General features: G+C 36.0%; 1 protein-coding gene across 11 annotated transcripts in view; it reads left to right on the top strand.

The window, feature by feature from the left end:
- Positions 1-25,474, top strand: part of IPO11 (importin 11) — a 256,286-nt gene that overhangs the window by 185,571 nt on the left and 45,241 nt on the right. For 10 of the 11 annotated variants that reach the window (XR_004349281.1, XM_032627475.1, XM_032627469.1 and 7 more), the window contains one exon: positions 5,572-5,656. Coding sequence is in view for 10 of the 11 variants with exons in the window: in XM_032627475.1 (XP_032483366.1) it covers positions 5,572-5,656 (85 nt within the window). In the remaining variant the exon portion in view is untranslated. Of the gene's footprint in view, positions 1-5,571; positions 5,657-19,328; positions 20,223-25,474 lie in introns of those variants that run through there. The other variant, XM_032627476.1, reaches the window with a different exon arrangement.

The following is a 25,474-nucleotide window of genomic DNA, read 5'->3' as shown; positions in this document are numbered from 1 at the left end:
CAAGGGTTCCCTTTTCTCCATAATCCTTGCCAGCATTTGTTATTTCTTGACTTTTTGAGGATAGCCATTCTAACAGGTGTGAGGTGATATCTCATTGTGTTTTTGATTGCCATCTCCCTAATGATTGGTGATGTTGAGACCTTTCATATGTCTGTTGGCCGTCTGTATGTCTTATTTGGAAAAATGTCTGTGCAGATTCTCTGCCTGTTTTTTAATCAGATTGTTTGATTTTTTTGGTATTGAATTAGATTTTTATATATTTTGGATATTAGCCCCTTATCAAATACATGATTTACAAATATTTTCTCTCATTCAGTAAGTTGCCTTTTCATTTTTTTGAATGATTTCCTTTTGGTTTAATGTAGTCCCACTTGTTTGTTTTTGTTGCCTTTGCTTTTGGAGCAGATCCAAAAAATCATCACTGAGACCAATGTCAAGGAGCTAACCACTTATGTTTTCTTCTAGGAGTTTTATTGTTTCAGGTCTTATGTTCAAGTCTTTGGTTCCTTTTGAGTTAATTTTTGTGTATGGTGTATGGTCTAGTTTCATCTTTTTGCGTGAGTTTCTTTATGTTTATTTTAGTTAGTAGAGTTCTTATTTTATTAAACCAGGAAAATATATTAATGACACCTGTAATTTGCTTTCTGCTTGTCTTTGGTTAGAGTGGCTTCCCTTTTTTTCCTTAAATTATGCATTGTTTTTAGGCACAAAGGGAGATGAGATTGACAACCTATTGCCAAAATTTGGGAAGTAATAAGGAAGAAAGGATTTAGCCAGCATTTCAGGAAGCTTAGAGGCACTAAAATTTATTTGAAAAAGACTCATAAATTCTGTTTTTTATAGTTAGAGAGTATAAAACATATCAGCCATCAAGGATATAGCTTTTTTTTTTAAACAAAAATAAAATTTAGGCTTATATAAGCATCTTTCTCCCTTCACTTGATGCATTAACCCACCAGATAGCTCTTCAAAATGGAATAGAGGATATCAGAAGAAGCCTTGGTTCCTTGACTCTAAATTATCCCCTGTATATCTGTGTTGGTCTCAGTGACCTCCTTGGCGTCTCTCTCTCTCCAATTTTACCCTTTTGATCCATTCTGCTCCATGTCTTAAAATTAAAAGCCCAGTTTCTTATAAAGTTGATGGGGCTGTATTCTTTGCTGAACCTCAGTTTACATTATTAGCCTTGTCTCTTCCTCCCTAGATTCTACCTTCTTCTCCAAATGTGCCACTTTTATATACATGGCTTGACTCAACATTTCTTCTTCTTGGCATATCACACCCTTAGCTTTGCCCTTCTTCGCAAATACCTACCTCTAAGATTCCTTTCCATGCTCTCAGGAAGAATTCATCGCATCCTTCTCTGTTCCTTTGTGGCACTTTGTCTATACTGCTAATATACAACCTTTAGTTAGTTGCTTGTTTTCAGTCTAGAGGATTTGAGGCAGTGAATAAGAAAACTCATGCTCATTATGACTGAAAACTATTAACACAGGATTGAAGGAACTTAAACAAGGTTGAATGGCGAAACATGTGGCATCTAGATGTAAAACAGCCCTGATCTTGCTAACTACCAGGGCAAAGAGATACATTAGGAATTACCTCGTTCCTATTTTCATGTAGAGGGAAGTAGGTGTATCAAGAGAGGGAGACTGTTTCTTGGCCTGAGCCCAGAAATGAATTTTTTTTTTTTTTAAACATCTTTATTGGGGTATAATTGCTTTACAGTGGTGTGTTAGTTTCTGCTTTACAACAAAGTGAATCAGCTATACATATACATATGTTCCCATATGTCTTCCCTCTTGCGTCTCCCTCCCTCCCACTCTCCCCATCCCACCCTTCCAGGCTGTCACAAAGCACCGAGCTAATATCCCTGTGCCTTGCGGCTGCTTCCCCCCAGCTATCTACCTTACTACGTTTGTTAGTGTGTATATGTCCATGACTCTCTCTCACCCTGTCAAAACTCACCCTTCCCCCTCCCCATATCCTTAAGTCCGTTCTCCAGTAGGTCTGCGTCTTTATTCCTATCTTACCCCTAGGTTCTTCATGACATTTTTTTCCCTTAAATTCCATATATATGTGTTAGCATACGGTATTTGTCTTTTTCTTTCTGACTTACTTCACTCTGTATGACAGACTCTAGGTCTATCCATCTCATTACAAATAGCTCAATTTCATCAGAAATGAATTTTTGATAAGATATTTATTTAAAGGACTGTAAAAGGATTTTCAGCTGCAAGTAAGAGAAACCCTGAGTCAGCTGTCTTTAACAGTAAAAAAATTTGTTATCCCTTACAACAAAACAACTGCAGGTAAGAGGCTCTAGGATTAGCTACTTGTGACCTCACAGTATCTTTAAAGACCAGGTTCTTTCTACTCCATCCCCTCAACACATTAACTTCATATGCAGGCTACTTTCTCTAATCATCAGCAAGTACTTCTAGGCATTACAGTTCATGACAATGCCAGTGCCAACCAAGTAATCTTCTTTTTCCTTATGTCTTTTTAACATCATAGGACACTTTTCTAGAAGGCATTTCATCAGACTTCCCTTCATGTCTAATTGGCTAGAATTTCTTAAACACGCTCCTGTTGAAAGCAGTCATTAACTAGAGGAATAGGATTGCCATGATTGCTTACTGAGCCACTGGCACCTGGGGCTCAGATCACCTTTTTCTGAAGCATATGGTGACATGGAAGAGGAGGGTAACCGACAAGTTCAGGGCTCTGTTAGGAAGGAGGGCGATTATGTAGGCAACCTAAGTGTCCACTGCAGAGACCAATGGAATAATGTCAGTTCTAGTTTTATTATAACCTTAAGAAATGGGTTTGGGGCTTCCCTGGTGGCGCAGTGGTTGAGAGTCCGCCTGCCGATGCAGGGGACACGGTTTCATGCCCCGGTCCAGGAAGATCCCACATGCCGTGGAGTGGCTGAGCCCGTGAGCCATGGCCGCTGAGCCTGCATGTCCGGAGCCTGTGCTCCACAACGGGAGAGGCCACAACAGTGAGAGGCCCGCGTACCGCAAAAAAAAAAAGAAGTGGGTTTGTATAGATTAAATGAAAGGTGTACCTTTAAACCAGAAATAATTTAAAAGATTTCATGTTGCATGCTAACAATGTTGGTTGTGTTTGGCTGGTTGGAGTTTCTTGTTGGGAAAGATTCCGAGTTAGCAGACTAGAGTGCCTGGATGTATTCAGTGGATGAGAGTAGGATGTGAGGGGTGGCTGCCTATGCTCACATGTTAATTGTCCCTATTTTAAACTGTTGTTATTATTATTTTATTACTATTACTACATTCACAGCGCACACATTTTAGCTTACTAGAATTCTATTAATTCTCACCATACTTTTTATGTAAAACATGATTCCCTATCTTTAATCTTTGTCAACAAAATGAGATTTGACATCTGTTTATATATGTATGTATGTATGTATTTATTTATTTATTTATGGATTTTGTCGGGTCTTAGTTGCAGCACGGGAGTGCCTCATTGCGGCACGTGGGCTCCTCTCTCGTTGTGGTGCCTGGGCTCCAGAGCACACAGCTCAGTAGTTGTGGTGCACGGGCTCTCTAGTTGTGACACACGGGCACTCGGGCTTCATTGGATCTTACTACCCCGACCAGGGATCGAACCCACGTCCCCTGCCTTGGAAGGCAGGTTCTTAACCATTGGACCACCAGGGAAGTCCCCAAGATTTGACTTTTAATTGGAGATTTTCTTGCAGTAGAGAATTTCAGCTTTGGGCTTTTCAGTTCAATTTTTTTTGTTGTTTTTCTCCACTTTCTACCTTTCAGAGACCCAAATGAATGCAATTTGCAGAATTGCAAAGTAAAAATATCCTGCTCTTTGGGGAAAAAGTGTGTATATTTATATCCAGAATATACTTTATTATTAGTGTGATAAATCTTTTAACTTAGGGAAGGAAGAACAGAGAGTTTTTTACTATACAGTAAGTTGACAGATTTTGGGATGTAGTGAAGGGATTTGATGCAGTACAAAGCATACTTCCATGGAGATCCAGATCTATTGCAGTTAAAATTCAAGTCTGCAGCAGACTTAAAATAGCTTAAGTGAAGGAACTCCATCTTACTTCAGTTCTAAAATGCAAACTGGGATCTAGACTTTTTCTAAACATTTTACTTTATTAAATTAAATACCTTTTGGGTTGAGATAATAATGTCATAATTTTCCAACTTTGTGCCAGAGTTCCTTGGCCAACTAGTTGTGCTGTATCATTTTATAGTTGACCTTGAACAACTCAGGGATTGGGATACCCACCCTCTTTGAATTTGAAAACCCAAGTATACTTTATAGTTGACCATCATACCCACAGTTCCTCTGGTTCCACGTCCTTGGATTCAACCAACGAGGGATCATGTAGTACTGTAGTATTTACTGTAGAAAAAAATCTGCGTATAACTGGACCCCTGCAGTTCAAACCCATGTTGTTGAAGAGTCAACTTGTATATCATGGTGAACGAAAGCATTGCAGTTCCAAGAGGTTAAAGCCATGAAGTGTGTTAGCGATTGAGCTTTTGCTGTTTTTCAGGGCTTCGGATTTCCAGTTTAAGGTTCTTAGTGTTTGATCCCACCAGGTGTACTGACTCATCAGAGACAGTTGTTCCAAAAATTATTTTTTTAATAGTGGGGGATTAAGGATAAAAGGACATTCATGTCCCCTGCAGGAGTGAGCCTGATCAGGTTTCTGGTGTCAGTGCTTGTCTTTAACCCTGAATCAAAAGTTATTTACACGGCTGAGTTAGGACGTGTCCTTCTCCTGTACTTGCCACAAAACATAAGAGAAACCAAGCTTTCTTTGCCACAGTTTATTGGTTAAGAACCTATGACTCTGATAAATTACTGAATTCTATTCTAAATTAGGAACAGTGACATTTGTTCTATCAACTTGATTCATTAGACAATATTCATATCTTGTCTCCCTGGAACCAATGTTGACTGAATAGGAAGCTGTATTTCTATTATCTCTGCTAATGGTGAAGAGCAGTAGTGCAGATAATCAAAATAAAATGATTTATAACTGTCCTGCTGGTACAAGTGCTATCAGGGACAGGTTCCTCATAGCATAGTAATGTAATTTGGAGCACAAAGTAGATTGTTACATAATTAATAATTAATGTTTTAATGATGTTACTGTTTAAATTACTGTTACTGTTATGAAACAAATAATTAGACATATGAAGATTAGTGGAAAAGAAGTATTAATTTTAAGTGTTTGTAAGTATTTTTTTTTAGTATCATTTTTTAGAAAGATATAAAAGGTATACCTTGCTTTGTCAAGTGATTTATGGTTCAAAAGTTGCCTATAAATAAATTTCTTACAATTTATTACCTAAATACTGAAGCAAAATGCTCTAAATTTTATTTGGTGTGACCCTTTTAAAAGTGAGATATCTTTTTGTAATTAAACTTTTTAATTATACATCTAATTTATCTAGCTATTCCTCACATATTGGTACATAGAAGCATTATTGTTCTCAGTATTTTGAGGTTTGTTTTTAGTATATTATAGACTTTTATTTATTTAAAACGTTTTTTTAAAAACTGCAGCTGTATGTTAATGTCTCATCTTGAAGAACCGAAAGTAACAGAAGATGAAGAGCCACCCACAGAACAGGATAAGAGGAAAAAGATGGTAAGTTACAAAAGTAGCTTCTAAAATCCGGGAAAACCATATATTGTCATTATATTCTGGATGTTTCAAAATATGTGGTGGTCCATTCTTCCTTCCTTCCTTCCTTTCTTCCGTCCATACATCTATCCATCCATCCATTCGCCTGACCCTGTTGCAGAATTAATGTAACATAACTGAGTTTTGAAATTTGGGGTATACTCCTAAAACAGATACATTGCATTCATAGCACAGGAAGTTGAGTTTAACTTTTGATCTGAAATAATTCTTTCTTGTCTTAGCAGAGGGTTTACTCCTTTACTTACAGGAACCATGTGACCCTCAAACCTTATTTAAATTGTAATGCTAATTCTTCTGTTTTGAGAGTTATTGAAATTTCTTTATTCCCTATTTCATGGATCTTATAATGATTTTTTTCTGAAATATATTACAAGCCTTTATAAGAATGCCTTTAAATTAACTGCTAAATTGTTTTGAAAACCATAACTCTCACTACAGGAGTCTGATAAGAAAAAGGAACCAAAAATAGGAAACATCTAAAATATCTTATCTCTAAAATTATTTATAATCATAAATTTTTGAATACTTTGACATGTGAATATAAAATAGTTACATAAATAAACTTTTTCTCCTTTTTTTCTTGGAATCTGCTCTAGTCTCCTGGCCTCACCAGTTATTAACGTCATTGTACTTTCTGTCCTCATTCGCAATTGAGAACAACAGCACTCTCTACCTCAAAAATAGAATAAATAAATTAATATATAAAATGGTCATGAGATAGATAATGCTGAACACCTAGTAATTACTTGGTAAGTGTTGGCTATCATTAGTCTACTCATGATATTCACTCCTTGAATTATCCCACATTGATCCTCAAGGGCTTCATTCTAGGTGTACAGCTAATACTGCATGGCTCTGACAGCCTTCTTTTAAACTGTGTTTGAGTTTAATCCATTTTACTTTGTTTTATTGCTAGATGTCATTTCCCTAGCACTAGTGTAGAGGAAAGGACAATATCCAAGAGTTCATAAAACCTGAATTCTAGTCCTGTTTGTGTTGTTAATTATGACCTTGAGGAAGTCACCTTGTCTCTTGAGAATCATTTCCTCATCTGAGAAATGAGGGGGAGATTGGATTAGCAAATTCCAAGGCCTATGAGCTAAAAAATTATTTGATTTTTTTTTTAAAGCTCTTAATACCATTCCTTTCTTTCCCCACTATCTGTGTCTTAGTGAAGTTTTCAATTGTGAATATATCTCTGGAAATATTTCTCCCATGAAATGAGACTGCTAAGCAGTATCCTAAGTACATACAAAATGTATTTTCTTCACTTAGAATAATGATAACCTTTTGGTAGAACATAACAATTTGTCTTTTCCCCTCTACTTTTTAAGCCTTGAATATATCATTGGTGTTATAGAAAAATACGATAACATTTTTCTTAATCATGTTCTGAACTTATAAATGAATAATAGGTATTCTGCTTCCTTTCAGATCAGCTTTTTGTATACTTAGTAACACGGTTAGTCTGGTAGATCTGCCCTTTGCAAATTGATCTACCCAGGTCTATTCTTCATTACATATAGAATCCTTAGTAACATCATAGAGTAGTAATTTTAATTCTAACTTTATTTTGAAGGTAAGTGCAGTACTATCTCAGAGAGCAGTGTAAGAACATAGTTTTCGAAATAACCCTTAAAGTTCTTTGATTTAGTTTTGTGATCCTAAATTTTATTTGAGCACTCATTATTTTATCATTATTCTATTTTAGGTAGTATTGATTTATAGAAAAACTTTTATTTTTTAAAGTGGCTGATTTTATTTGAAATTAGTTGTCACAGTAGCTATTTGATGTAGATTTATATTGTCATCTCTGTTAAGATTTCCAGTGCCTTAGCCATAAGGCTTTTAGTCTTATGCTGATAAATACCACAGTGTTTATGATTAATGCTGAGATTATGTATCTTAGCCTTGAATAAATATAATTGTGAATACAGTGCTAATTTTTCAGTAACTTTTCAGTAACAAACAAGATTAGTTTCACTGTATCTTCAGGGTTACAAGAATGAATTATGTACTTTCTTTCTGTAATTATATCATCATTCTTGTACTGTGATGTGTTTAACATTAGAAATTATTTGAGAATTATCTAAATGTGTCTTGGTTGTAGTTTCAAAGGGAAGTGTTTGCTGGTAGATGATTATGAATTATTATTCAAAAGAAAAACCAATCTAGCATCAAAGAGTTTTTTCATTTTAAAATGAAATTTTTTATTTACTTGGAAGAAAAAGTGTAGCTGCTTGATTCCAGGATTACATAGTTGAAAGTCTGATTTACTAAGACTGTCATTGTTGTCTTAAAGTAGTCCCTAAAATGTGGCGTCTTCATTTCAGTTGCTGCTTTGGTAGAGTGAAGCAGCAGTGATTATAATTTAGAAAGGTGGATGATAAGTATTATATCAAATGTGCCAAATGATTTTCCATAAGTTTATGAGAATTCTCTGTATTTCATCTTAAATAAGGATGAAATTTCTGTTCAGGAAAGCTATTAAGTGGTCCAGACTTTTGATTGTGTGCTTTTTTATCCAGCTCTTCTCTGTTCTGTTTGGGGGGAACTAATTCTGAGAAGATTGAACGTGGCTTAAGCATTACACTTCATTTCTAAGTTTCCTCTCAGTCCAGTATACTCCAGTAGTAGAATGGTAATTTCATGACCTCTTCTATAAAGAATTTAGCTAATACCTTAACATTTTAAGTTCCTTATAATTTCTTTTTTTGTGAAATGCGACATACTAGGCATTTATAGGTTGAAACTTCTCAAATTTAAGTTTTTGAGCATATTAATTCTTTCTGGCAATGTTTTGGTACCTGCTAAGAAAGCATTATTAATGAAACATTTGATATAATAAGTAAAGCTGTGTTGATCATGCTTTCCTGTTAAAGTTTAAGCCCTAGAAATATTTTGATAATCTGTTTTTGTAAATAATAATCTAGTTTTATACATACTTAAGAGATGCTTTAATTGATAATGGGGTATAAATAAGTTGAACATTATTAAAACTACACTAGCTTCTCACTCACTTGTGCTAGTAGAAGCAGTAGCACAAATAAAGGTCTATCTAAACATCATTCATATGGTCTTCTGCTTTTGCTGTAGCACAGCTAAGCAAATTGATGATATGTTAGGTTGGGTTGCATTTTATTTGATAAATTCATGACCAGATCCTAAGTCTTGTGGCAAATATAATAAAGCCTGAGCATGCCTTGCATTTTGCCTTCGAGTGAGTATTGTCTCCTGTGCTACTATTGCCAAATAACAGCGCTGGGTCAGGGAGGGACAAGTGCTGCATTGTGGGAGTGGAACTTGTCTGAAAATCATACCCTTCAGGTACCTGATATTTCTCTTTCTGAGAGCAGATAGATGGCCTCTTCCTCCACTTCTGCCTCTGTTTCCCTCTCTCTTCTCCTTCTCCCTTCAGCTTCCTTCCTTCTCATCAACTCTCCCTGAAAACTTATTTGCGTAACTATGAAATACAGCAGGTTTCCTCAGACTTTTACTTACATTTGGAATATAGAATACATTGTTGGAGGGAAAGTTACCTTATTATCAGTTGCAAATATTCCACAATGTTGTTTTGTAAATTTTTAGTTCAAATATAATGTCAGCAGCGTACACTATAGTGGTGGTTTGGGATGGGACATTGTAAATTCTCCCTGAACAGGTTTTTCTTTTTTTCTTTTTAGGTTGTTACATAATATTTATTTATTTAAAAAATGTCTGCTTTATAACAAAGTGAATCAGCTATACATAGACATATATCCCCATATCCCCTCCCTCTTGTGTCTCCCTCCCACCCTCCCTATTCCACCCCTCGGTCACAAAGGACCGAGCTGATCTCCCTGTGCTATGTGGCTGCTTCCCACTAGCTATCTGTTTTACATTTGGTAGTATATATAAGTCCATGCCACTCTCTCACTTTGTCCCAGCTTACCCTTCCCCCTCCCCGTGTCCTCAAGTCCATTCTCTATTCTGCGTCTTTATTCCTGTCCTGCCCCTAGGCCTGAACAGTTTTGATCACTGAGAACCAGTAAGATTATTCTTTTGCCTGTTCCTATTTACCTCTAAAAAACTCAGCAGAACTAGTAGAAAGACAAAATTGTATTTGTCACTAATAAGGTACTGTCTTCTTCTTAATTCAATATCAGTATTTTGAAATGCATGTTAAAAAGACATTTTTATTTTACAAATAATATGAGATTAATCCATTATCTTATTATTGGTGGTTTCTGAACTGCCTTTTGAGAATCCTTACCCTATAACATTGAGTAATCAAGGTAAATTATACAATTGTTGAAAATACTCTTTAGTATTCAACTTGCATGAAATGTCACTCTGGTTATGAATTTAGAGCTTTTCACTTTTCCTCAACTCCCCCAGTTCTGTTACATTTTCCCCCTCTATTTCTCATGCTAAATCTTGAACTTATCCTAATTTGGAACTGATCTCATCCAAAATCCTGAACTCTGACATTTCTCTCTCATCACAACCTCTTCTTCTTCCTCACTATTCCTTTTCTCCTGGTAAATCTGTTTTGTACCTTTATCTGGAGCCCCATAATTCGTCCTTGTTTTCATAATCACTTTCCCAGCTTTTAACCTAGATTTCCTTGTTTTTCTGCTGTTTTTAACTTTGGACAGACCATATCCTTTGCCTCCCTGCTTTAGACCTACTACATTTCTGGGCCTGGGAATCAAGCATACATATTTCTTTAAAGGGGCACATATTATTCTGATGTACAACCAGGGTTGAGAACCACTGCAATAAGAATTTAACTCCTTGTTAATCTTTACAGACCTCTGTAATATGACTCCAGCCAACCTTTTGAGGCTTGTCTTCCTTTTTCCCCATGCTGTCTCCTAAACCAAATAACTTATCTCCGTTCATATCTATGTTTTCTTGTCTCTGTTATGGAGTTCATACTAGTCCTTCCATCTGGAGTAGCCCCTTTATCCTCCTTCTCTCCACTCAGCTTACTCTTTTGCCATTTTTCTCATGAGGTACTCTCTCTTCTCACTGATCACCTTTCCTACCCATACCCAGTTACAGAAATGATCTTGCCCTCTGCTAGACTTACATAGCAACTTTTCTGTATGTTTTGACTGCCTTTACCACCTGCATTTTAAAAAAGATATTGGAGATCAGAATACGAAAGATAATGATCCCTGAGAAACAAAAAACAAACACTGTGAGCCCGCTGATTGCCACGTATTACTGCCTTCAGTTTCCAGGGAGTGGCCTAGGGAGCCCAGTGGTCTCTCTGATTTGAGGAGAGGAAGCTGGAAATCTGAAGACACCAGAGTGGCTCAGGTTACCAGAGAAGAGGAAGCTGCTCACATAGAATTTTGGGGATCTTCATTGGGTCCCCTCTCAGTCTTCACCTGAGTACTGATTAGCACATACAAGTGCAGAAGTTACCCAAGTCCAGAGAAAGAACCTCCAGAATGGATTGTTACGAGAACAATACTCAGAGCTGACACAGAGCAGGGAGTAGTCCCTCATGTCAGAGTGGAAATCTCAGAATTCACAGAGTATTAGGTAGAGGACTCAGAATTGTATTACCTCGGCAGTGGAGCAAAATTAGCCCTAGATTAGGTATTGCTCTGTTCCTGCCAAACAAAGCTTAAAAGCAAAATCCGACCTACCTAAGGAGACAAAGGACCTGTACTCCAAAAACTATAAGACCCTGGTGAAAGAAATAAAAAATGACACAAACAAATGGAAAGATTTACTGTGTTCTTGGACTGGAAGAATCTATATTGTCAAAATGACTATACTACCCGAGACAATCTGCAGATTCATTGCAATTTCTATCAAATTACCAATTGCATTTTTCACAGAGTAGAAAAAAATGTTTTTTAATTTGTATGGAAACACAAAAGACCCTTAATAGCTAAAGTAATCTTTTTTTTTTTAATTTATTTATTTATTTTTGGCTGTGTTGGGTCTTCGTTTCTGTGCACAGGCTTTCTCTAGTTGTGGCAAGCGGGGGCCACTCTTCGTGGTGCGCGAGCCTCACTGTCGCGGCCTCTCTTGCTGCGGAGCACAGGCTCCAGACGCGCAGGCTCAGTAGTTGTGGCTCACGGGCCCAGTTGCTCCGCGGCATGTGGGATCCTCCCAGACACGGCTCGAACCCGTGTCCCCTGCATTGGCAGGCGGATTCTCAACCACTGCGCCACCAGGGAAGCCCCTAAAGCAATCTTGAGAAAGAAAAACATAGCTGAGGGAGTCAGGCTCCCTGACTTCAGACTATACTACAAAGCTACAGTAATCAAAACAGTATATCATTGCCACAAAAACAGAAATATAGATCAATGGAACAGGATAGAAAGCCCAGAGATAAACCCACACACCTATGGTCAATTAATCTATGACAAAGGAGGCAAGAATATACAATGGAGAAAGACAAGTCTCTTCATTAAGTGGTGCTGGGAAAACCGGACAGCTACATGTAAAAGAATGAAATTGGGGCTTCCCTCGTGGCACAGTGGTTAAGAATCCACCTGCCAATTCAGGGGACACAGATTCGAGCCCTGGTCTGGGAAGATCCCACATGCTGTGGAGCAACTAAGTCCGTGAGCCACAACTACTGAGCCCGTGTGCCACAACTACTGAAGCCCACGCACCTAGAGCCTGTGCTCTGCAACAAGAGAAGCCACCGCACTGCGATGAAGAGTAGCCCTCACTCACCACAACTAGAGAAAGCCTGTATGCAGCAACGAAGACCCAGTGCAGCCAAAAATTAATAAATAAAATTAATAAATTAAAAAAAAAAGAATGAAATTAGAACAATCTCCAACACCACACACAAAAATAAACTCAAAATGGATCAAAGACCTAAATGTAAGACTGGATACTATAAAACTCCCAGAGGAAAACATAGGCAGAACACTCTGACATAAAACACAGCAATATCTTTTTGGATCCACCTCCTAGCATAATGGAAAAAGACACATTATATAGAGAGGGAAAGAGATAAGGCCAGTGGCAAACTTGTCATTGGAAACAGTGCAGGCAAGCCAGTAGCAGAGCAGCATTTTTAAAGTATTGAAAGAAAAAAATCGTTTCTCTTATTTTCACATTACTAAAATAATCTTTTGATACAACTTTTTACTACTGAAAATAAAAATTGTTTTATTTAATCCCTGCTTAATTTGTGAAGTTTTCAAATTTTATTTTGATAACAATGAAAGATGTCCCGTTTTCTCATTTTTCTTTATTCAACAAGAATATGAAATATTTACAGGCTGTTTACGTAACCTATAATAGTATCATAGATGGCCCCTGAAAATCTATTATACTAATTGTCAGGTTTTTCTCATTTATCATACTACTGGATATTCTTTATGCTACTGCTTGATTGAAACTATAGAAGTATAGGCTTGAATGCTTTTTAATCATTAACATAGAAGTACTCACATTTGTTACTTTATGGCCTGCCATCTGATTCTTTTTTTTCCCTTCAGAATTGCTGAGATGTTTTCATTTTTCCCTTCAGTCTTTGATACATAGTGTTCTGTAAAGTCTGTAGATAGATAATAGGAAAAAGCCATTCAGAAGCTGGTTTGTTAACAAGAAAATCAGATCTAAATTGTTCATTATGAATGTTTTTATTGATATCTAATTTTAAAAAACATTATAAATAGGTAAAATTTGTCTTTGTTCCTCTGCCTCCTAGAAAGCTTTAAAACTCAATTCTTAAACTTTAATATTAAAGAACAGTTTGAAAAATAATGACTATAAATGATTACTTCTGATTTTGCAAGTAAAGCAGTTGTACTGGTTAAATTTTTATATTACTTGCTTGCTGCCACTTATTTTTGGTTGTCACTTAACATATTTTCACCATTCTGATTCTCTTAAGGCCCAATTTATTAAAATTGTGTGTGAATCCTCCCAGTTCACCATTCTCTTAAAAGTAGTTCTCTGTTGACTCTTAGTCAGGTACCAAATAATTCTACCTGCTGCAGTTACACAACTGCTTCTCTTGACCTCCACACAGTGGCAATAGAGTAGCATCTTCAAAATGAGCTATTTTTCTTTTGTATTCATTCCATATGCATTTTTGAATGCTCACCATGTACAAAGCATTGATCTTTATAATCAGTATTTTCTCTGCTAGCATGTTTATCTATGCACAGAAGCTATTTTCTTGTGTATGTTGGTAAATAATACATACATATTCTTTAAAAATATTCAATGCCATTAGCTTATTACAAAGCCAGTTTCTTAAAATGGGAGGATCTACTTGTTTTTATCTATGCTTTGCTTAGATTCTACCTATAAGTTTGACTGACTGCTATATTGCTGTTAATATATCCTTATCTTCATTTCTAGGTGATGCTAAAATGTAAAAAAGGTTATCCTAGGTATATTTTTTATAAACCTAAGGCCAGCTATATAAAAAATACTAAATATTTCAAAGTTGGATTGAACAAAACTTTCTGTACCAAGTGAGACTTCAAAATCAATGTTAAACTTACCCATATCTTGAAATATGCTATTGCAGTGGTTAATTCAGCTCTTACAAACTGTGGAATTGCAAGTAACATTAAACCATCCAAGAGGATAGGAAGTAATGAATTGAATAATCCAACTGAGATGTAATAAAGGCACAAATTGATAACCAGGCATCCTCCTGAGATAGCAGTTTTTCCCTGTGATGGAGCTAAAATGTTAATCAAAAAATAGTCTGAGATCAAGAGGTTAAGATCTTTCACAGTAGGCTACATCATAGTAATCAAAAGACACTAGAAAAGAAAATTCTATTGAAAATGCTCTTGGAACTAAATAAAGTGATGGCTTCTAAGTTTTTGCTTTTAGTTGAGATCTCAGATTAATTCCCTGCTGACATCAGTATTGTTCTTGAGTATTAAAAAAATAGGCAGCCTCTCATTATTCATTGTTTACTTGAATTGTTACTGAAAACTTTAATCAGGAAGAGTTCAGTAATTTGCCACTGTTCACTTGGAAACTTTGGCAATGTGGTATTGACTCAATAAATAAAGTCTTCATATTTTTAGATGAAGAATATGACCTGGTTTGGGAGAACTTAGGTAACATTACAGTGAACTTTAGACTGTCTTCTTGATGAGTTTTCCTACTCTATTCCTGCTTTCCTCTTCTGCTTCTTTCTTTTTCTCAATAAATTATCAGTATGCTAATTGTGTTTTTATAAGGAGCCTATCTTTTGAGGAAAGGGAAATTTAAGAAGCCTTTTCAAAGAATTGTTCTACATAAGGAAGTTCCTATTTTGAAGACTTTTTTTAAATTATAAAAGTAACCTATACTAATTTTAAAAATCACAAAATCATTGTATGATGTGGAATACCCTTTCCCCAAGGCAACCTTTACTAACATTATATGTATCTTTCCAAACAGTTTACATATATAAACATCTGTATGTAGTTCACAAATTAGAAACACTATACATTCTATTTTGCTGCTTGATTTCTCTTAAATGTAGTAAATGCATGAGCATATTTCCTGTACATAAATTTAGATTTGCATTATTTCTTCTAATGGCTGCACACAATGACATTCCATTGAATGGATCTCCATCCCATGCATCTCTTGTGCAGCAGTTGTCAAAGTGTAGCCCACAGATAACAAGGGGTTCCCCAAACCCTTTCAACAGTATTATTGTTTCATAATAATAATAATAATGATTTCATAATAATACTAAGATATTATTTCCCTTTTCATTGTGTGAACATTTGTACTGGTGGTGCTAAAACAATGTTTTGTACCCAGTGGTGGGTATAACTGCTGGCACTTCAGCATTAATAAGGTCAGTGACAGCAGACTATACTAGCAGTCATCATATTCTCCACTACCATACACTTAGTTTTTTGTTTTTTAAAGCTCCAGTTTCATTTAAGAATGTCTTTGATGACATAGTACAAATTATTAATTTTCATATATCTCCACTCTTGAGTGCTCATCTTTTAAATATTTTCTGTGTCAAAATGGGAATATTCTCTGACAGTGGTTGGTCTTGAGGAAAAGTACCTTTGTGATTGAGTTGTGAGCTGAATTAAACCTTTTTCATGAACACTACTTGAATGTGGAAGTGGAAGAGCAGCTGAAAGATAAATATGATCATTCAGACTTGAGCATTTGGCATGCATTTTCTCGAAAGTAAGCACGTCACTTCAAGGAAAACAACTAACAATTTAAATTTATGTGCCCAGTGGTGGTACATGAGTTGTCCTGTACCCTGGAAAATATGATAGCTAGAAAGCGGTAATTTGTTGTTTAATGTACTTTCTCTAATTATGAGTGAGGCTGAGCCTTTTTCAGATGCTTGTAGCTCATTTATATCCCTTTGTTTGATGAATGACTTGTTTATATTTTTCTATTAGAAATTTTATTTGTTTGGTTTTTTGCTTTTAAATAAGAGTTTTCTGACAGATTATGTTTCCCAAGAATGGTCATAATAATATCTCCCGTTCCGTATGCCATTCTTAAAATGTGACTTTGACATTCTTCCCCATTAAGATGTTAGGCCTGTATTTCCTTTTGTTGAAACTGGTCAGGCTTGCTGGTGCTTTATGACTTCTGAGTCTAGATCATTAGATATAGCTTCTACCTTGTTCCCAAGGGACACTTATTTTTGGAAGCCAGTTGCCATGCTGTAAGGAAACCCAAGCATCCACAAGGAGAACATAGGTCTTATTTTCCCCAGCAGAAGTCCCAGAGAACAACCATCATTAACTGCTAGACACATGAGTGAGTGACTCTTCAGGTGGTTCCAACTCCAAGACGGCTTCAATGACTCCATTAACATTAAAAAATAGTTGTTATTTTATGGCACCTAGTTTGGACTAGTTTGTTAGGTGACGGTCAGTAACCTGAACAAGCTGTTTATAGATTAAAGAAATCAGCCCTTAATTCTCATCTTTGTTTCTATCTATCTACCTATCTATCTATCTATCTGTCTGTCTATATATCTATCTAAAACTAGGAACAAAGTTAGGTTTATTAGCTTGTTACTACAAGGGAGAATGTACACATTGGGAGCTGGAGTTTAGTTACAGAATGGTCTTGTCAAGGATTGGTTAGAATTTGTAAGCCAGTCAATTTGCTGGGTCAGTCATTGGTCTTACCTTTAACATGAATTCAATGCAGTTACCATGGGATCAGTTGTCAGTTTTCTTGTCTTGGAATACGTGGATCTAAATGAGCTGTGGTAAAATAGTATGGGTTTAGATTGCTTGTCTTGCGTGTCATGGTTTAGGATAGTTTTTCTGTTTTGTGAGTCCTGGGTACAGTTTTGCAAATTGTCTCTGCTTCAGTTCTCAGATTCCCCCTCACAACTATCCGTGAGGCTTTTTTTTCTTTTCACTTCATTTGACCCTCTTTCTGAAAGACGAAGTGCTATCTTCTGAGGATATGATCAATCCAGATCTGCATTGCTCTTTGAGAGATCATCACTGTATATTGAGTTTTCCGTGGTAGTTGTTTTCATCTCTTTAATTTGACAGCATTTTTTTGGCTTTTGACTTTGTTTTCGAACTCTTCTTTTGTTGTGTATGGTTTTATGGAGTGATTGGAATGGCTACCCCACTCTTAAGAAATCATTTCTTGTGTTTTTGTGGGCTTACTTCATTTAAATCTTTAACTGGAAATTTTTTGATAAAGGAGTGAAGTAGAGCATCAGCTTTTTTTGTATATGTATATGTATATAAATATATAAATACATACATGCACATACATACACATATGGCTTGTGTCACAAAATTAATCAGTAGCCTGTCTTGTATTTACTGTTTTGAAATGCCACCTTTATCAATCAGATTCTCCGTTGCCAGATTAACATGGATTTATTTCAGAACTCCAAATTGTAGTCTGTAACCCTGCCTATTTTAATTACTGTAGCCTAACAATGTGTTTTAATACTCATAATGATGTTTCTAAGGATATTTTACTTGAAAATTCACCATAATATAACTTTTAAGGTAAACTGAACACTTACTAAATAATTGTTAATTACCTTGGTCTGAAGTGGGAAAGAGTTATGCTGGAAAACAGCAAAAACTGTATTGTTTGAAAGTCAGAGGCGTTAAGACTGGCTATTTTGATGCTAAGAATTGCAGATTTATTTTCCTTTTAGAATATTTCTTAGATCAGTCTAATACATACATACATACATACTCCAGCTAGATCTTTTGAGCAGTGCATTGAAAGCAATTGCTTCTTTGTTATCTCACCCTAACTGTGTGATGTGAATAAAGACATAGCTTATACCAAAAGCTAGGGTGTGCTACCATGATTCAGAGTCAAATGAAGAAAATATGAGAAAGAACATGTCCATTTATATTAATTTAAAACAATTAAAATTATTTAATTCTCCTGTATAAAGTGATATGTTCACAAATAAAATATCACTTCTGATGAAAGAGGATTTGTTAACTAAAGAATTTACAAATTAAATGATACGGATTTCATTTTATCCTAGCCACTCTAATTCATTTTTACATAAACCCTAGCAAAGTGAAATGATTTAAAACAGCTTTGCACAATTTTGTACTTATTTAATGTGAAGATCATATTAATAAGTCATTGGATTTTTCAGGAACTGTCACCTTGAAATAAATTACTTTAAAATAAAAACAGATATAAAAGAGGAAAGATTTTGTTCTAGAAACTATCCAGGTGTTAGTTATAACTTTCTTTTAACTTAAATGAGAATTAATTTCTTCCCCACACTTTCTTACTGAGCTGGAAGAAATGAAGAAACTGATGACTTTCTTAACCCTAGTCAAAATGGCTTTATGTCATTGTGTGAATTAAGTAGGTTTACATTTACTTTTCCATACAAACAGTAGATCCTTGTTTAATAGTCGTTCTCAACTTGAGTGTAATTTTGCCCCCCCACCCACCCAGGGGACTTACACCATTGTCTGAAAGACATTTTTTATTGTCACAAGGCCAGAGAAGTGCTACTGGCATTTAGTGGGTAGGAGCCAAGGATGCTGCTAAACATCCTGCAATACTCAGGACAAGTAATTTTTTGTTTTATTACACTGAACTGTGGGTAGTGGCAGGAATGTCACTCAGACATTTATTTAGCTGCCTACTGTGTGTCAAAAAAAAGGTGGGTTGTAGAGGGCCTGGTATACATATGATAAGTGTGGTAGGCAGAATAATCTCTCATCTTCAGGCATATCCGTGTCCTAGTTAGTCCCTGGAGCCTGTGAATATGTTGTATCATCTGTGACTATGTTTTGTTACACAGCAAAGTGGAATTAAGGTTGATAATCAGCTGATCATAAGGGAGATTAGCCAGGTGGGCCAAATGTAATCACAAGAGTCCTTAAAAGTGAAGAGGGAGGGCTTCCCTGGTGGCACAGTGGTTGAGAGTCCGCCTGCTGATGCAGGGGACGCGGGTTCATGCCCCGGTCCGGGAAGATCCCACATGCCACGGAGCGGCTGGGCCCGTGAGCCATGGCCGCTGAGCCTGCGCGTCCGGAGCCTGTGCTCCATAACGGGAGAGGCCACAACAGTGAGAGGCCCTCGTTCCGCAAAAAAAAAAAAAAAAGTGAAGAGTGAGGCAGAAGGGAGAGGGTCAGAATGATGCAGTGTCAGAAAGACTCAACCTGCTATTGCTTTGAAGATGGAGGAAGAAGCCTTCTAGATCTGGAAGAGCCAAGAAAACAGATTCTCCCCTGGAGCCTTCAGAAACAGAGGCAGCCCTGCTGACACACCTTGATTTTAGCCCGGTGAGACTGTTCTGGCCTTCTAATATACAGAACCAGAAGGTAATAAATTTGTGGTTGATACAGCAGCCATAGAAAGCTAGGAATTTGGATTTTATTTGGTAGGGATAGGGAGCCGTTAAAGAGTTGTCATCAAAGGAGTGACCTGGTCAGATTGTGTTGTAAAAGATTGTTGTACAACCATATTCTACCACGAATTTGCTTATTCATCTGTTATGACTGCATAAATGACAGTGGACCATGACTTCAGATACCATTTAAATTTTGTGAATTAGGGTATAAACCCTGAATTCCAGAAATATGTCCACATTTTCATTGTTACATTTCACATTTCATGGGTAGAAGGCCTTGCTTATTAATAACTTTTTCTTCTCTTTCCTTTGAACTAAAGTTATCTGTATAGATATTTGTCTCATAATTCCTTAGCATACTTTACATATGAGTTTTATAGATGTTCACTTTTTTTCTTTAAGAAAATGGCCATTATGTAATGTGACTGATTGTCAAACTATAGGCTCTCTTCTTTGTTTCCTTTGTTCATTTCCATAAGCTCCAGAACTATTAACCGTACAGCCTCTCCATTAGCTCTTACCTTTTATCATTCCTGACAGGTTGCCACCTGTGGGGCCCACTGCACCAAAAATCCACAGATTTTCTTTTAACTGAACAGCTATAAGTGCATGCTATAAATGGTTTTGTCTTTTATAAACAAAATTGTGTTCCACTCAAAAAAACTATAATGCATCCTGTCAAGAGCTTCTCTAAATAAAAGGGGATCTTTTCACTTTGTCATTTTGTTGTTGTTATTGTTGTAAAACTCAATTATTCGGGGAAAAAATATCACTTATTGGCTATTTTACAGAATACCTATATGTTCTAACTAAGTTGGTTATCAAGCCAGTGTTTCTCATGCAGATCCTATTCTCCTTTATTTTCATTGTAGACCAGATGTATTGGGTTGGCCAAAAAGTTAATTTGGAAAAACCCGAACGAACTTTTTGGCCAACCCAATATATGTATTTTAAAAGAAATTTACCCTCTGATGGCTTTTTAAAAATTTTCTCAGTAAATGAAAAAATAGAGCAGAAAACTTTTGGTAAGAAAAGGTTTGAGATTGTGCTTAGCCATACAGTTGGGGAGAGGCTTGCAAGGTTATGCTTGCTAAGAGAACTTGACAGTGTTTTCCTACTCCATTCATTTCCTACGCCATTCATGTAACTACAGATTAACTGCTTCCACCCAGTGAATACTGATGCCATTGGATGTAACACATAACCAGCTAGGTTTCTTCTGACCTGGATACCTGAGAGAAATATCTTCTCTTTGCTGTCTGCCGGCACCCTCTTCACCTCCCCCATCTTCTCTCTTTATCTCCTCCCTTCATCACGCATACACACAGTGCTGCCTCATTCCAAAGGACATTTTATGCAGCAGCTTTTTACCATTTAATATAAAAATTTATCACACCACTAATTTTTCTGTTATCTTAATTCCACCCTATCCCCCAAACACGTTTTACATACAGGGTGTGGATGTAGAATGGTACAAGATGGATTCTCAGTAACTTTTCATTGAATTAGATGCTAGTGGTAGCAAATTTCTTAAATGTATATAAATCAGCAGTTAACATGAACTGGAGATTTGGGTGACCTTTTTTTAGGAAAGATCTGGCCTGTGGTAACTAGATGTTGATGAATGGCTTCTAAAACTCTACTAGTTTCATTTCATTATGAATTTATTCCTTGAATAAAGAACAAGCGTAATTCTCAGAGACTGGTACAGGATCATTTATGGTCTTAAATCGGTTGGGTATTGTAGATATTCTGATTGTGATTACTCTGTTTTTATGTAAACAAAGTAAATGTTGATAGGCTTGGTTCTCTGAGGCTTAAATAAACTCCAACATTAAAAGGTAATAGTGGGACAGACATTTTGAAATGCTTGAATTGTGTTGTTTTCTAAAGACATCATAGTGTTACATCTTTGTTAATCATAGTGTTGCTGTTTTTTGAGTTTTCCACTTGACTTCCACAGATAATTCAGTTCTGGAGGCACTGCTGTGCAGTTATTCCTTTGTTTTGTGCCAAGCATGCCTACTACAATAAACACACAATGTAATTTAAATCATGTATGAGATCATTTCAGGTACTCCAGCAAATGTAGGTTAAACAGCCATAGAACAGTTTTTCCCTTCACAGAAACAGTGAATTAATGCAGGTCTTAAAATACTGCAAATTCTCTAACAATTTTGCTATATCAGCAGATGGTCAGAATGGGAAGTTTTCATTCCTGTCATATTCTTTCATTTTTATAAATTATTGATGGTTTACAATTTGATAAATGATAATCCCAGTTTTTGAAGTAGATTGAGGGTGCTGACTGGCTCCTTATTAAACGTTCTTGGCTTTAAAAGTTCTCTTTTGGAATTTCCTGTATATAGCACTTACACTTCGATCCTTCACCTGATAGCTTGACCTTGTAGAGCATCTTATCAGGAAAGTAGAGATTCTCGTAATATTTGCTCAGTGATCTCACTCCTTGGAACCATAGAAGCAGTTGGAGCAATAAGCAGAGAGAAGGGAGCTGGTGTTGCCTATAGATGGCTCACTCTGATGTTCTCAGTCCCTTTAATAAGGTTATACACAGAAATAAATGATATTCAGAAAACTGAGCATATCCAAAGATAGCATTTAGATTGCACATAGAAAATCTCATCTGAGTTTTCTTCACTGTTTCTGTTTATAAATCTTTTCCATTCTCTGTATCACCTGGAAACTACATATAATTGGATCAATGTATTATGGCACATATTTGGTTTTATAGTATATTATGGCACAGATTGGGCAAACATGAATATTAATAATATCTTTGAGTAGGAAGTAGAATCAGAGGCATTGCTAAGTGGTAACATATTTAGACATCTAGCAGGCCGTTCTAATTTAATAACATTGATGTTATTAAATTCAGTATTCTGTTACACTTTGTTATATAGTCATTTGTTATATAGTCATTTTACTCTGATGTTAAGATGACTGGAAGGAGGGCATCTTCCTCTTATTAATTTAGTTATGTATTAGAATTGATTTTTTTTAATGTAAAGAGATAACTCTGTTGCTGGAAATTGAATGGAGATAGTCCTTAATTTACACCGTAAAATTAGCTTTATTTACTGCTAAAATTGGTTTATAGTAGAAATGCTTTCATAAAACATGAAAATGGTCATTTGAAAAGGCAGCATATTTTTACAGGGTTCTAAAAATACACCTATTATAGTAACATTTTTTTTTTTTGCGGTACGCGGGCCTCTCACTGTTGTGGCCTCTCCCGTTGCGGAGCACAGGCTCTGGACGCGCAGGCTCAGCGGCCATGGCTCACGGGCCCAGCTGCTCTGCGGCATGTGGGAATCTTCCCAGACCGGGGCACGAACCCGTGTCCCCTGCATCTGCAGGCGAACTCTCAACCACTGCGCCACCAGGGAAGCCCTATTGTAACATTTTTATTGGTGCAAAATTTATCTTTCTACACATTTCCATTTTGCGATATCATGTCATCCCCATGGCCTTCTGAGTAAACTGATGCTAAGGATAGCCTATAGTAGTCTTGTGATCCTATGTAAAGTTGAGCCTAAGAGGATCTCCTAGTGGTTGTGTAGTGACAAATCTGAATAAATATAATCAGTAAAGTTAATTTAGTAGCTGTAAATAAAAATTTTACCCTATAAATAGAACATACATTTTTTTAAATGTTCATAAAACATTTTAAAAAAGAGCATAGTCGAGGCTTACAAGAATACCTCCAGTTTTTCAGAGTAGAAATAGTATAGGTCATATTCTCTGACTGCAATGCAGTGAAACCCAAAATTAAGCAATTGTTGAGGAAAATATTGGTCACATAAAGTTTTTAAAATGATATCTTAAAGAGGAAGCTTGCAATTTTTAATTAGGTGACATATTCCACTGAGATTATTACACATAAAAACATGTGGGTACAACTAAATTATATATAGCCTTAAGTAATGTTATTATCAAACAAGAAAGAATGAAAATAAATCAACCCAAAACTCATTTCAAGTTGTGAGTAAAAAGCAAAAGTCAACCTTAGGAAACCTAGAACCCAATATGGGGATTCTTCCAGATGCTAAGTATGTGTGTTCCAATTATACATTCTGGAACTGGGAAATAGCCACAAGATGGGCAACCCACTGGTCCCACTGTGAGATGGACCTGAGCTTAAAAAAAAACTCCGTTGCCCACCTGACCTCCATGAGCTGCTACTCTGGTGAGCCACAATCAAGGGGTGGGGGAGTGAATATAAATATCAATATTAGAGATAAGGACACATATAACTTCAGGAGTTATACTTGCCTCTCTTGGCTAATCAATGGAAAATCTTGTCAGAATGGACAATTTTTAAATAAAATATAAATTACAAAAAAAGTACAAAAAACTTAGGACCAGGGAGAAATAGATGTATAATAGCCATGGAAGAAATGTTTTAAATTGCCTCCCCACTCCTCAGAAAAAAGAACAATAAAACACTCTCCCCCAGTACTCAGTAACGTTTATATGCTCATTTTACAAGTGGTTTTATTGGAATGTACTATCAATTAAAATAAACAGTTTAATGCGTTTAACTTTTCCAATGACATCCTTTTGGCAGTAGCTTTCCTGCTCTCTCTCTCCCTCCCCCATTTTTTCTCCTTCTTTCTCCCTTTTTCCCTTCATTCTTTTCTTTCTTTCTTCCTTTTGTAGTATCAAAATTCAAGGAACAGGTAATGCTGTGCTAGTTGAACTATTGTAAAACCTAGAAAGCTGTGGGAATTGTCAGGAAAAGAATGAAACATAAAAAAGAAAAACAGTAAATTTTTATATTTATAAAAATAGATGCAAAAATATAAATTACCCTTAGCAAATTGAATCTAGCATTAAATTCACCATTTATCCCTGGCAAAACTTCTATTGAAATAGGAATAGAATAATAATATGCTTTTAACATGTTAAAAAAATAACTTTTTAAAACTAAACACAAACATACCACTGGATAATGAATTCTAGCGTCAAAAACCAAACGTCAAAGGGCATTAAACTTTGGGATGGTGGAGGAATCAGACAATGATAAAAAAAAGAAAGACACTGACATTGCCTAGTATGCATACAAGTAAAGCAAAAGGAATTTAAAAATGCCTCACTGAAACTAAAGGAGAAAGGAAGCCCTGAAGAGTTTCTAGAAATAGATGGTGGTAAATGGGAATTAAGTTTCATATGTTTTATTTAGTCTATTACCTGTATTCTTTTATTTTACTAAATGTAAAAATATAGAGTTTTTTTTAGGTTCACTTGAGACCTTAGTCCTCAAAGCTGGTTTTTCCTAATTTTTCTGTAACACTTAGATGTGCATCAGAGTTACCTGGAGAGCTTTTAAAAATCCTGGTGCCTGAAGCCAGTTAAATCGGAATTTGTAGAAGTAAGACTTAGATGTCATCATTTTTAAAAGTTTCACAAACGATTCCCAGTGTGCTGCCAAGGGTGAGAACCACTGTTCTTTAAGGATTTTTGGTTAAATTGCTGAAGGCTCCCTTGCCTCCTTAAGATTCCTTATTGTGAGTTTTAAATGAAATACTATAGGTGAAGGACCTAGCCTGTGCCTAGCACATGCCTTGCTTGTGTTTGGAGTTTAGTAAATATAAACATATTTTGATTTCTATTTCATTGCTCTCATGAACATTCCATACTGAGACAAATGTGAAGAAATAAGCAGATGTTCTGTTCCTCAGAGCTGGACTTGAAATAAATACTTGGGCTCATTGTTTACATTTTGCATTTCTCTTAAGCTTACTTTGCAAAGAGTTGATGCACCCTCCTATGAAAGGTATAACTAGAAAAAAATTGAAACTAGAGTAAAAATACCCAAGTAGTAATGGTTTAGGACTGGTGGAGAGAATAATAATTGTATCAGAAAACGTAGGTTACAAGCTAATAACTAAGTTGAAATTTAAGTTTTTGTCATTGAGATAGGCGTGTGCTGTCATTTTTATTTCATTAAG

This window comes from Phocoena sinus, chromosome 3 (genome assembly GCF_008692025.1).
Source record: "Phocoena sinus isolate mPhoSin1 chromosome 3, mPhoSin1.pri, whole genome shotgun sequence".
NCBI classification, from domain to species: Eukaryota; Metazoa; Chordata; class Mammalia; order Artiodactyla; family Phocoenidae; genus Phocoena; species Phocoena sinus.
This window is presented reverse-complemented; position numbering and strand designations above follow the sequence as displayed.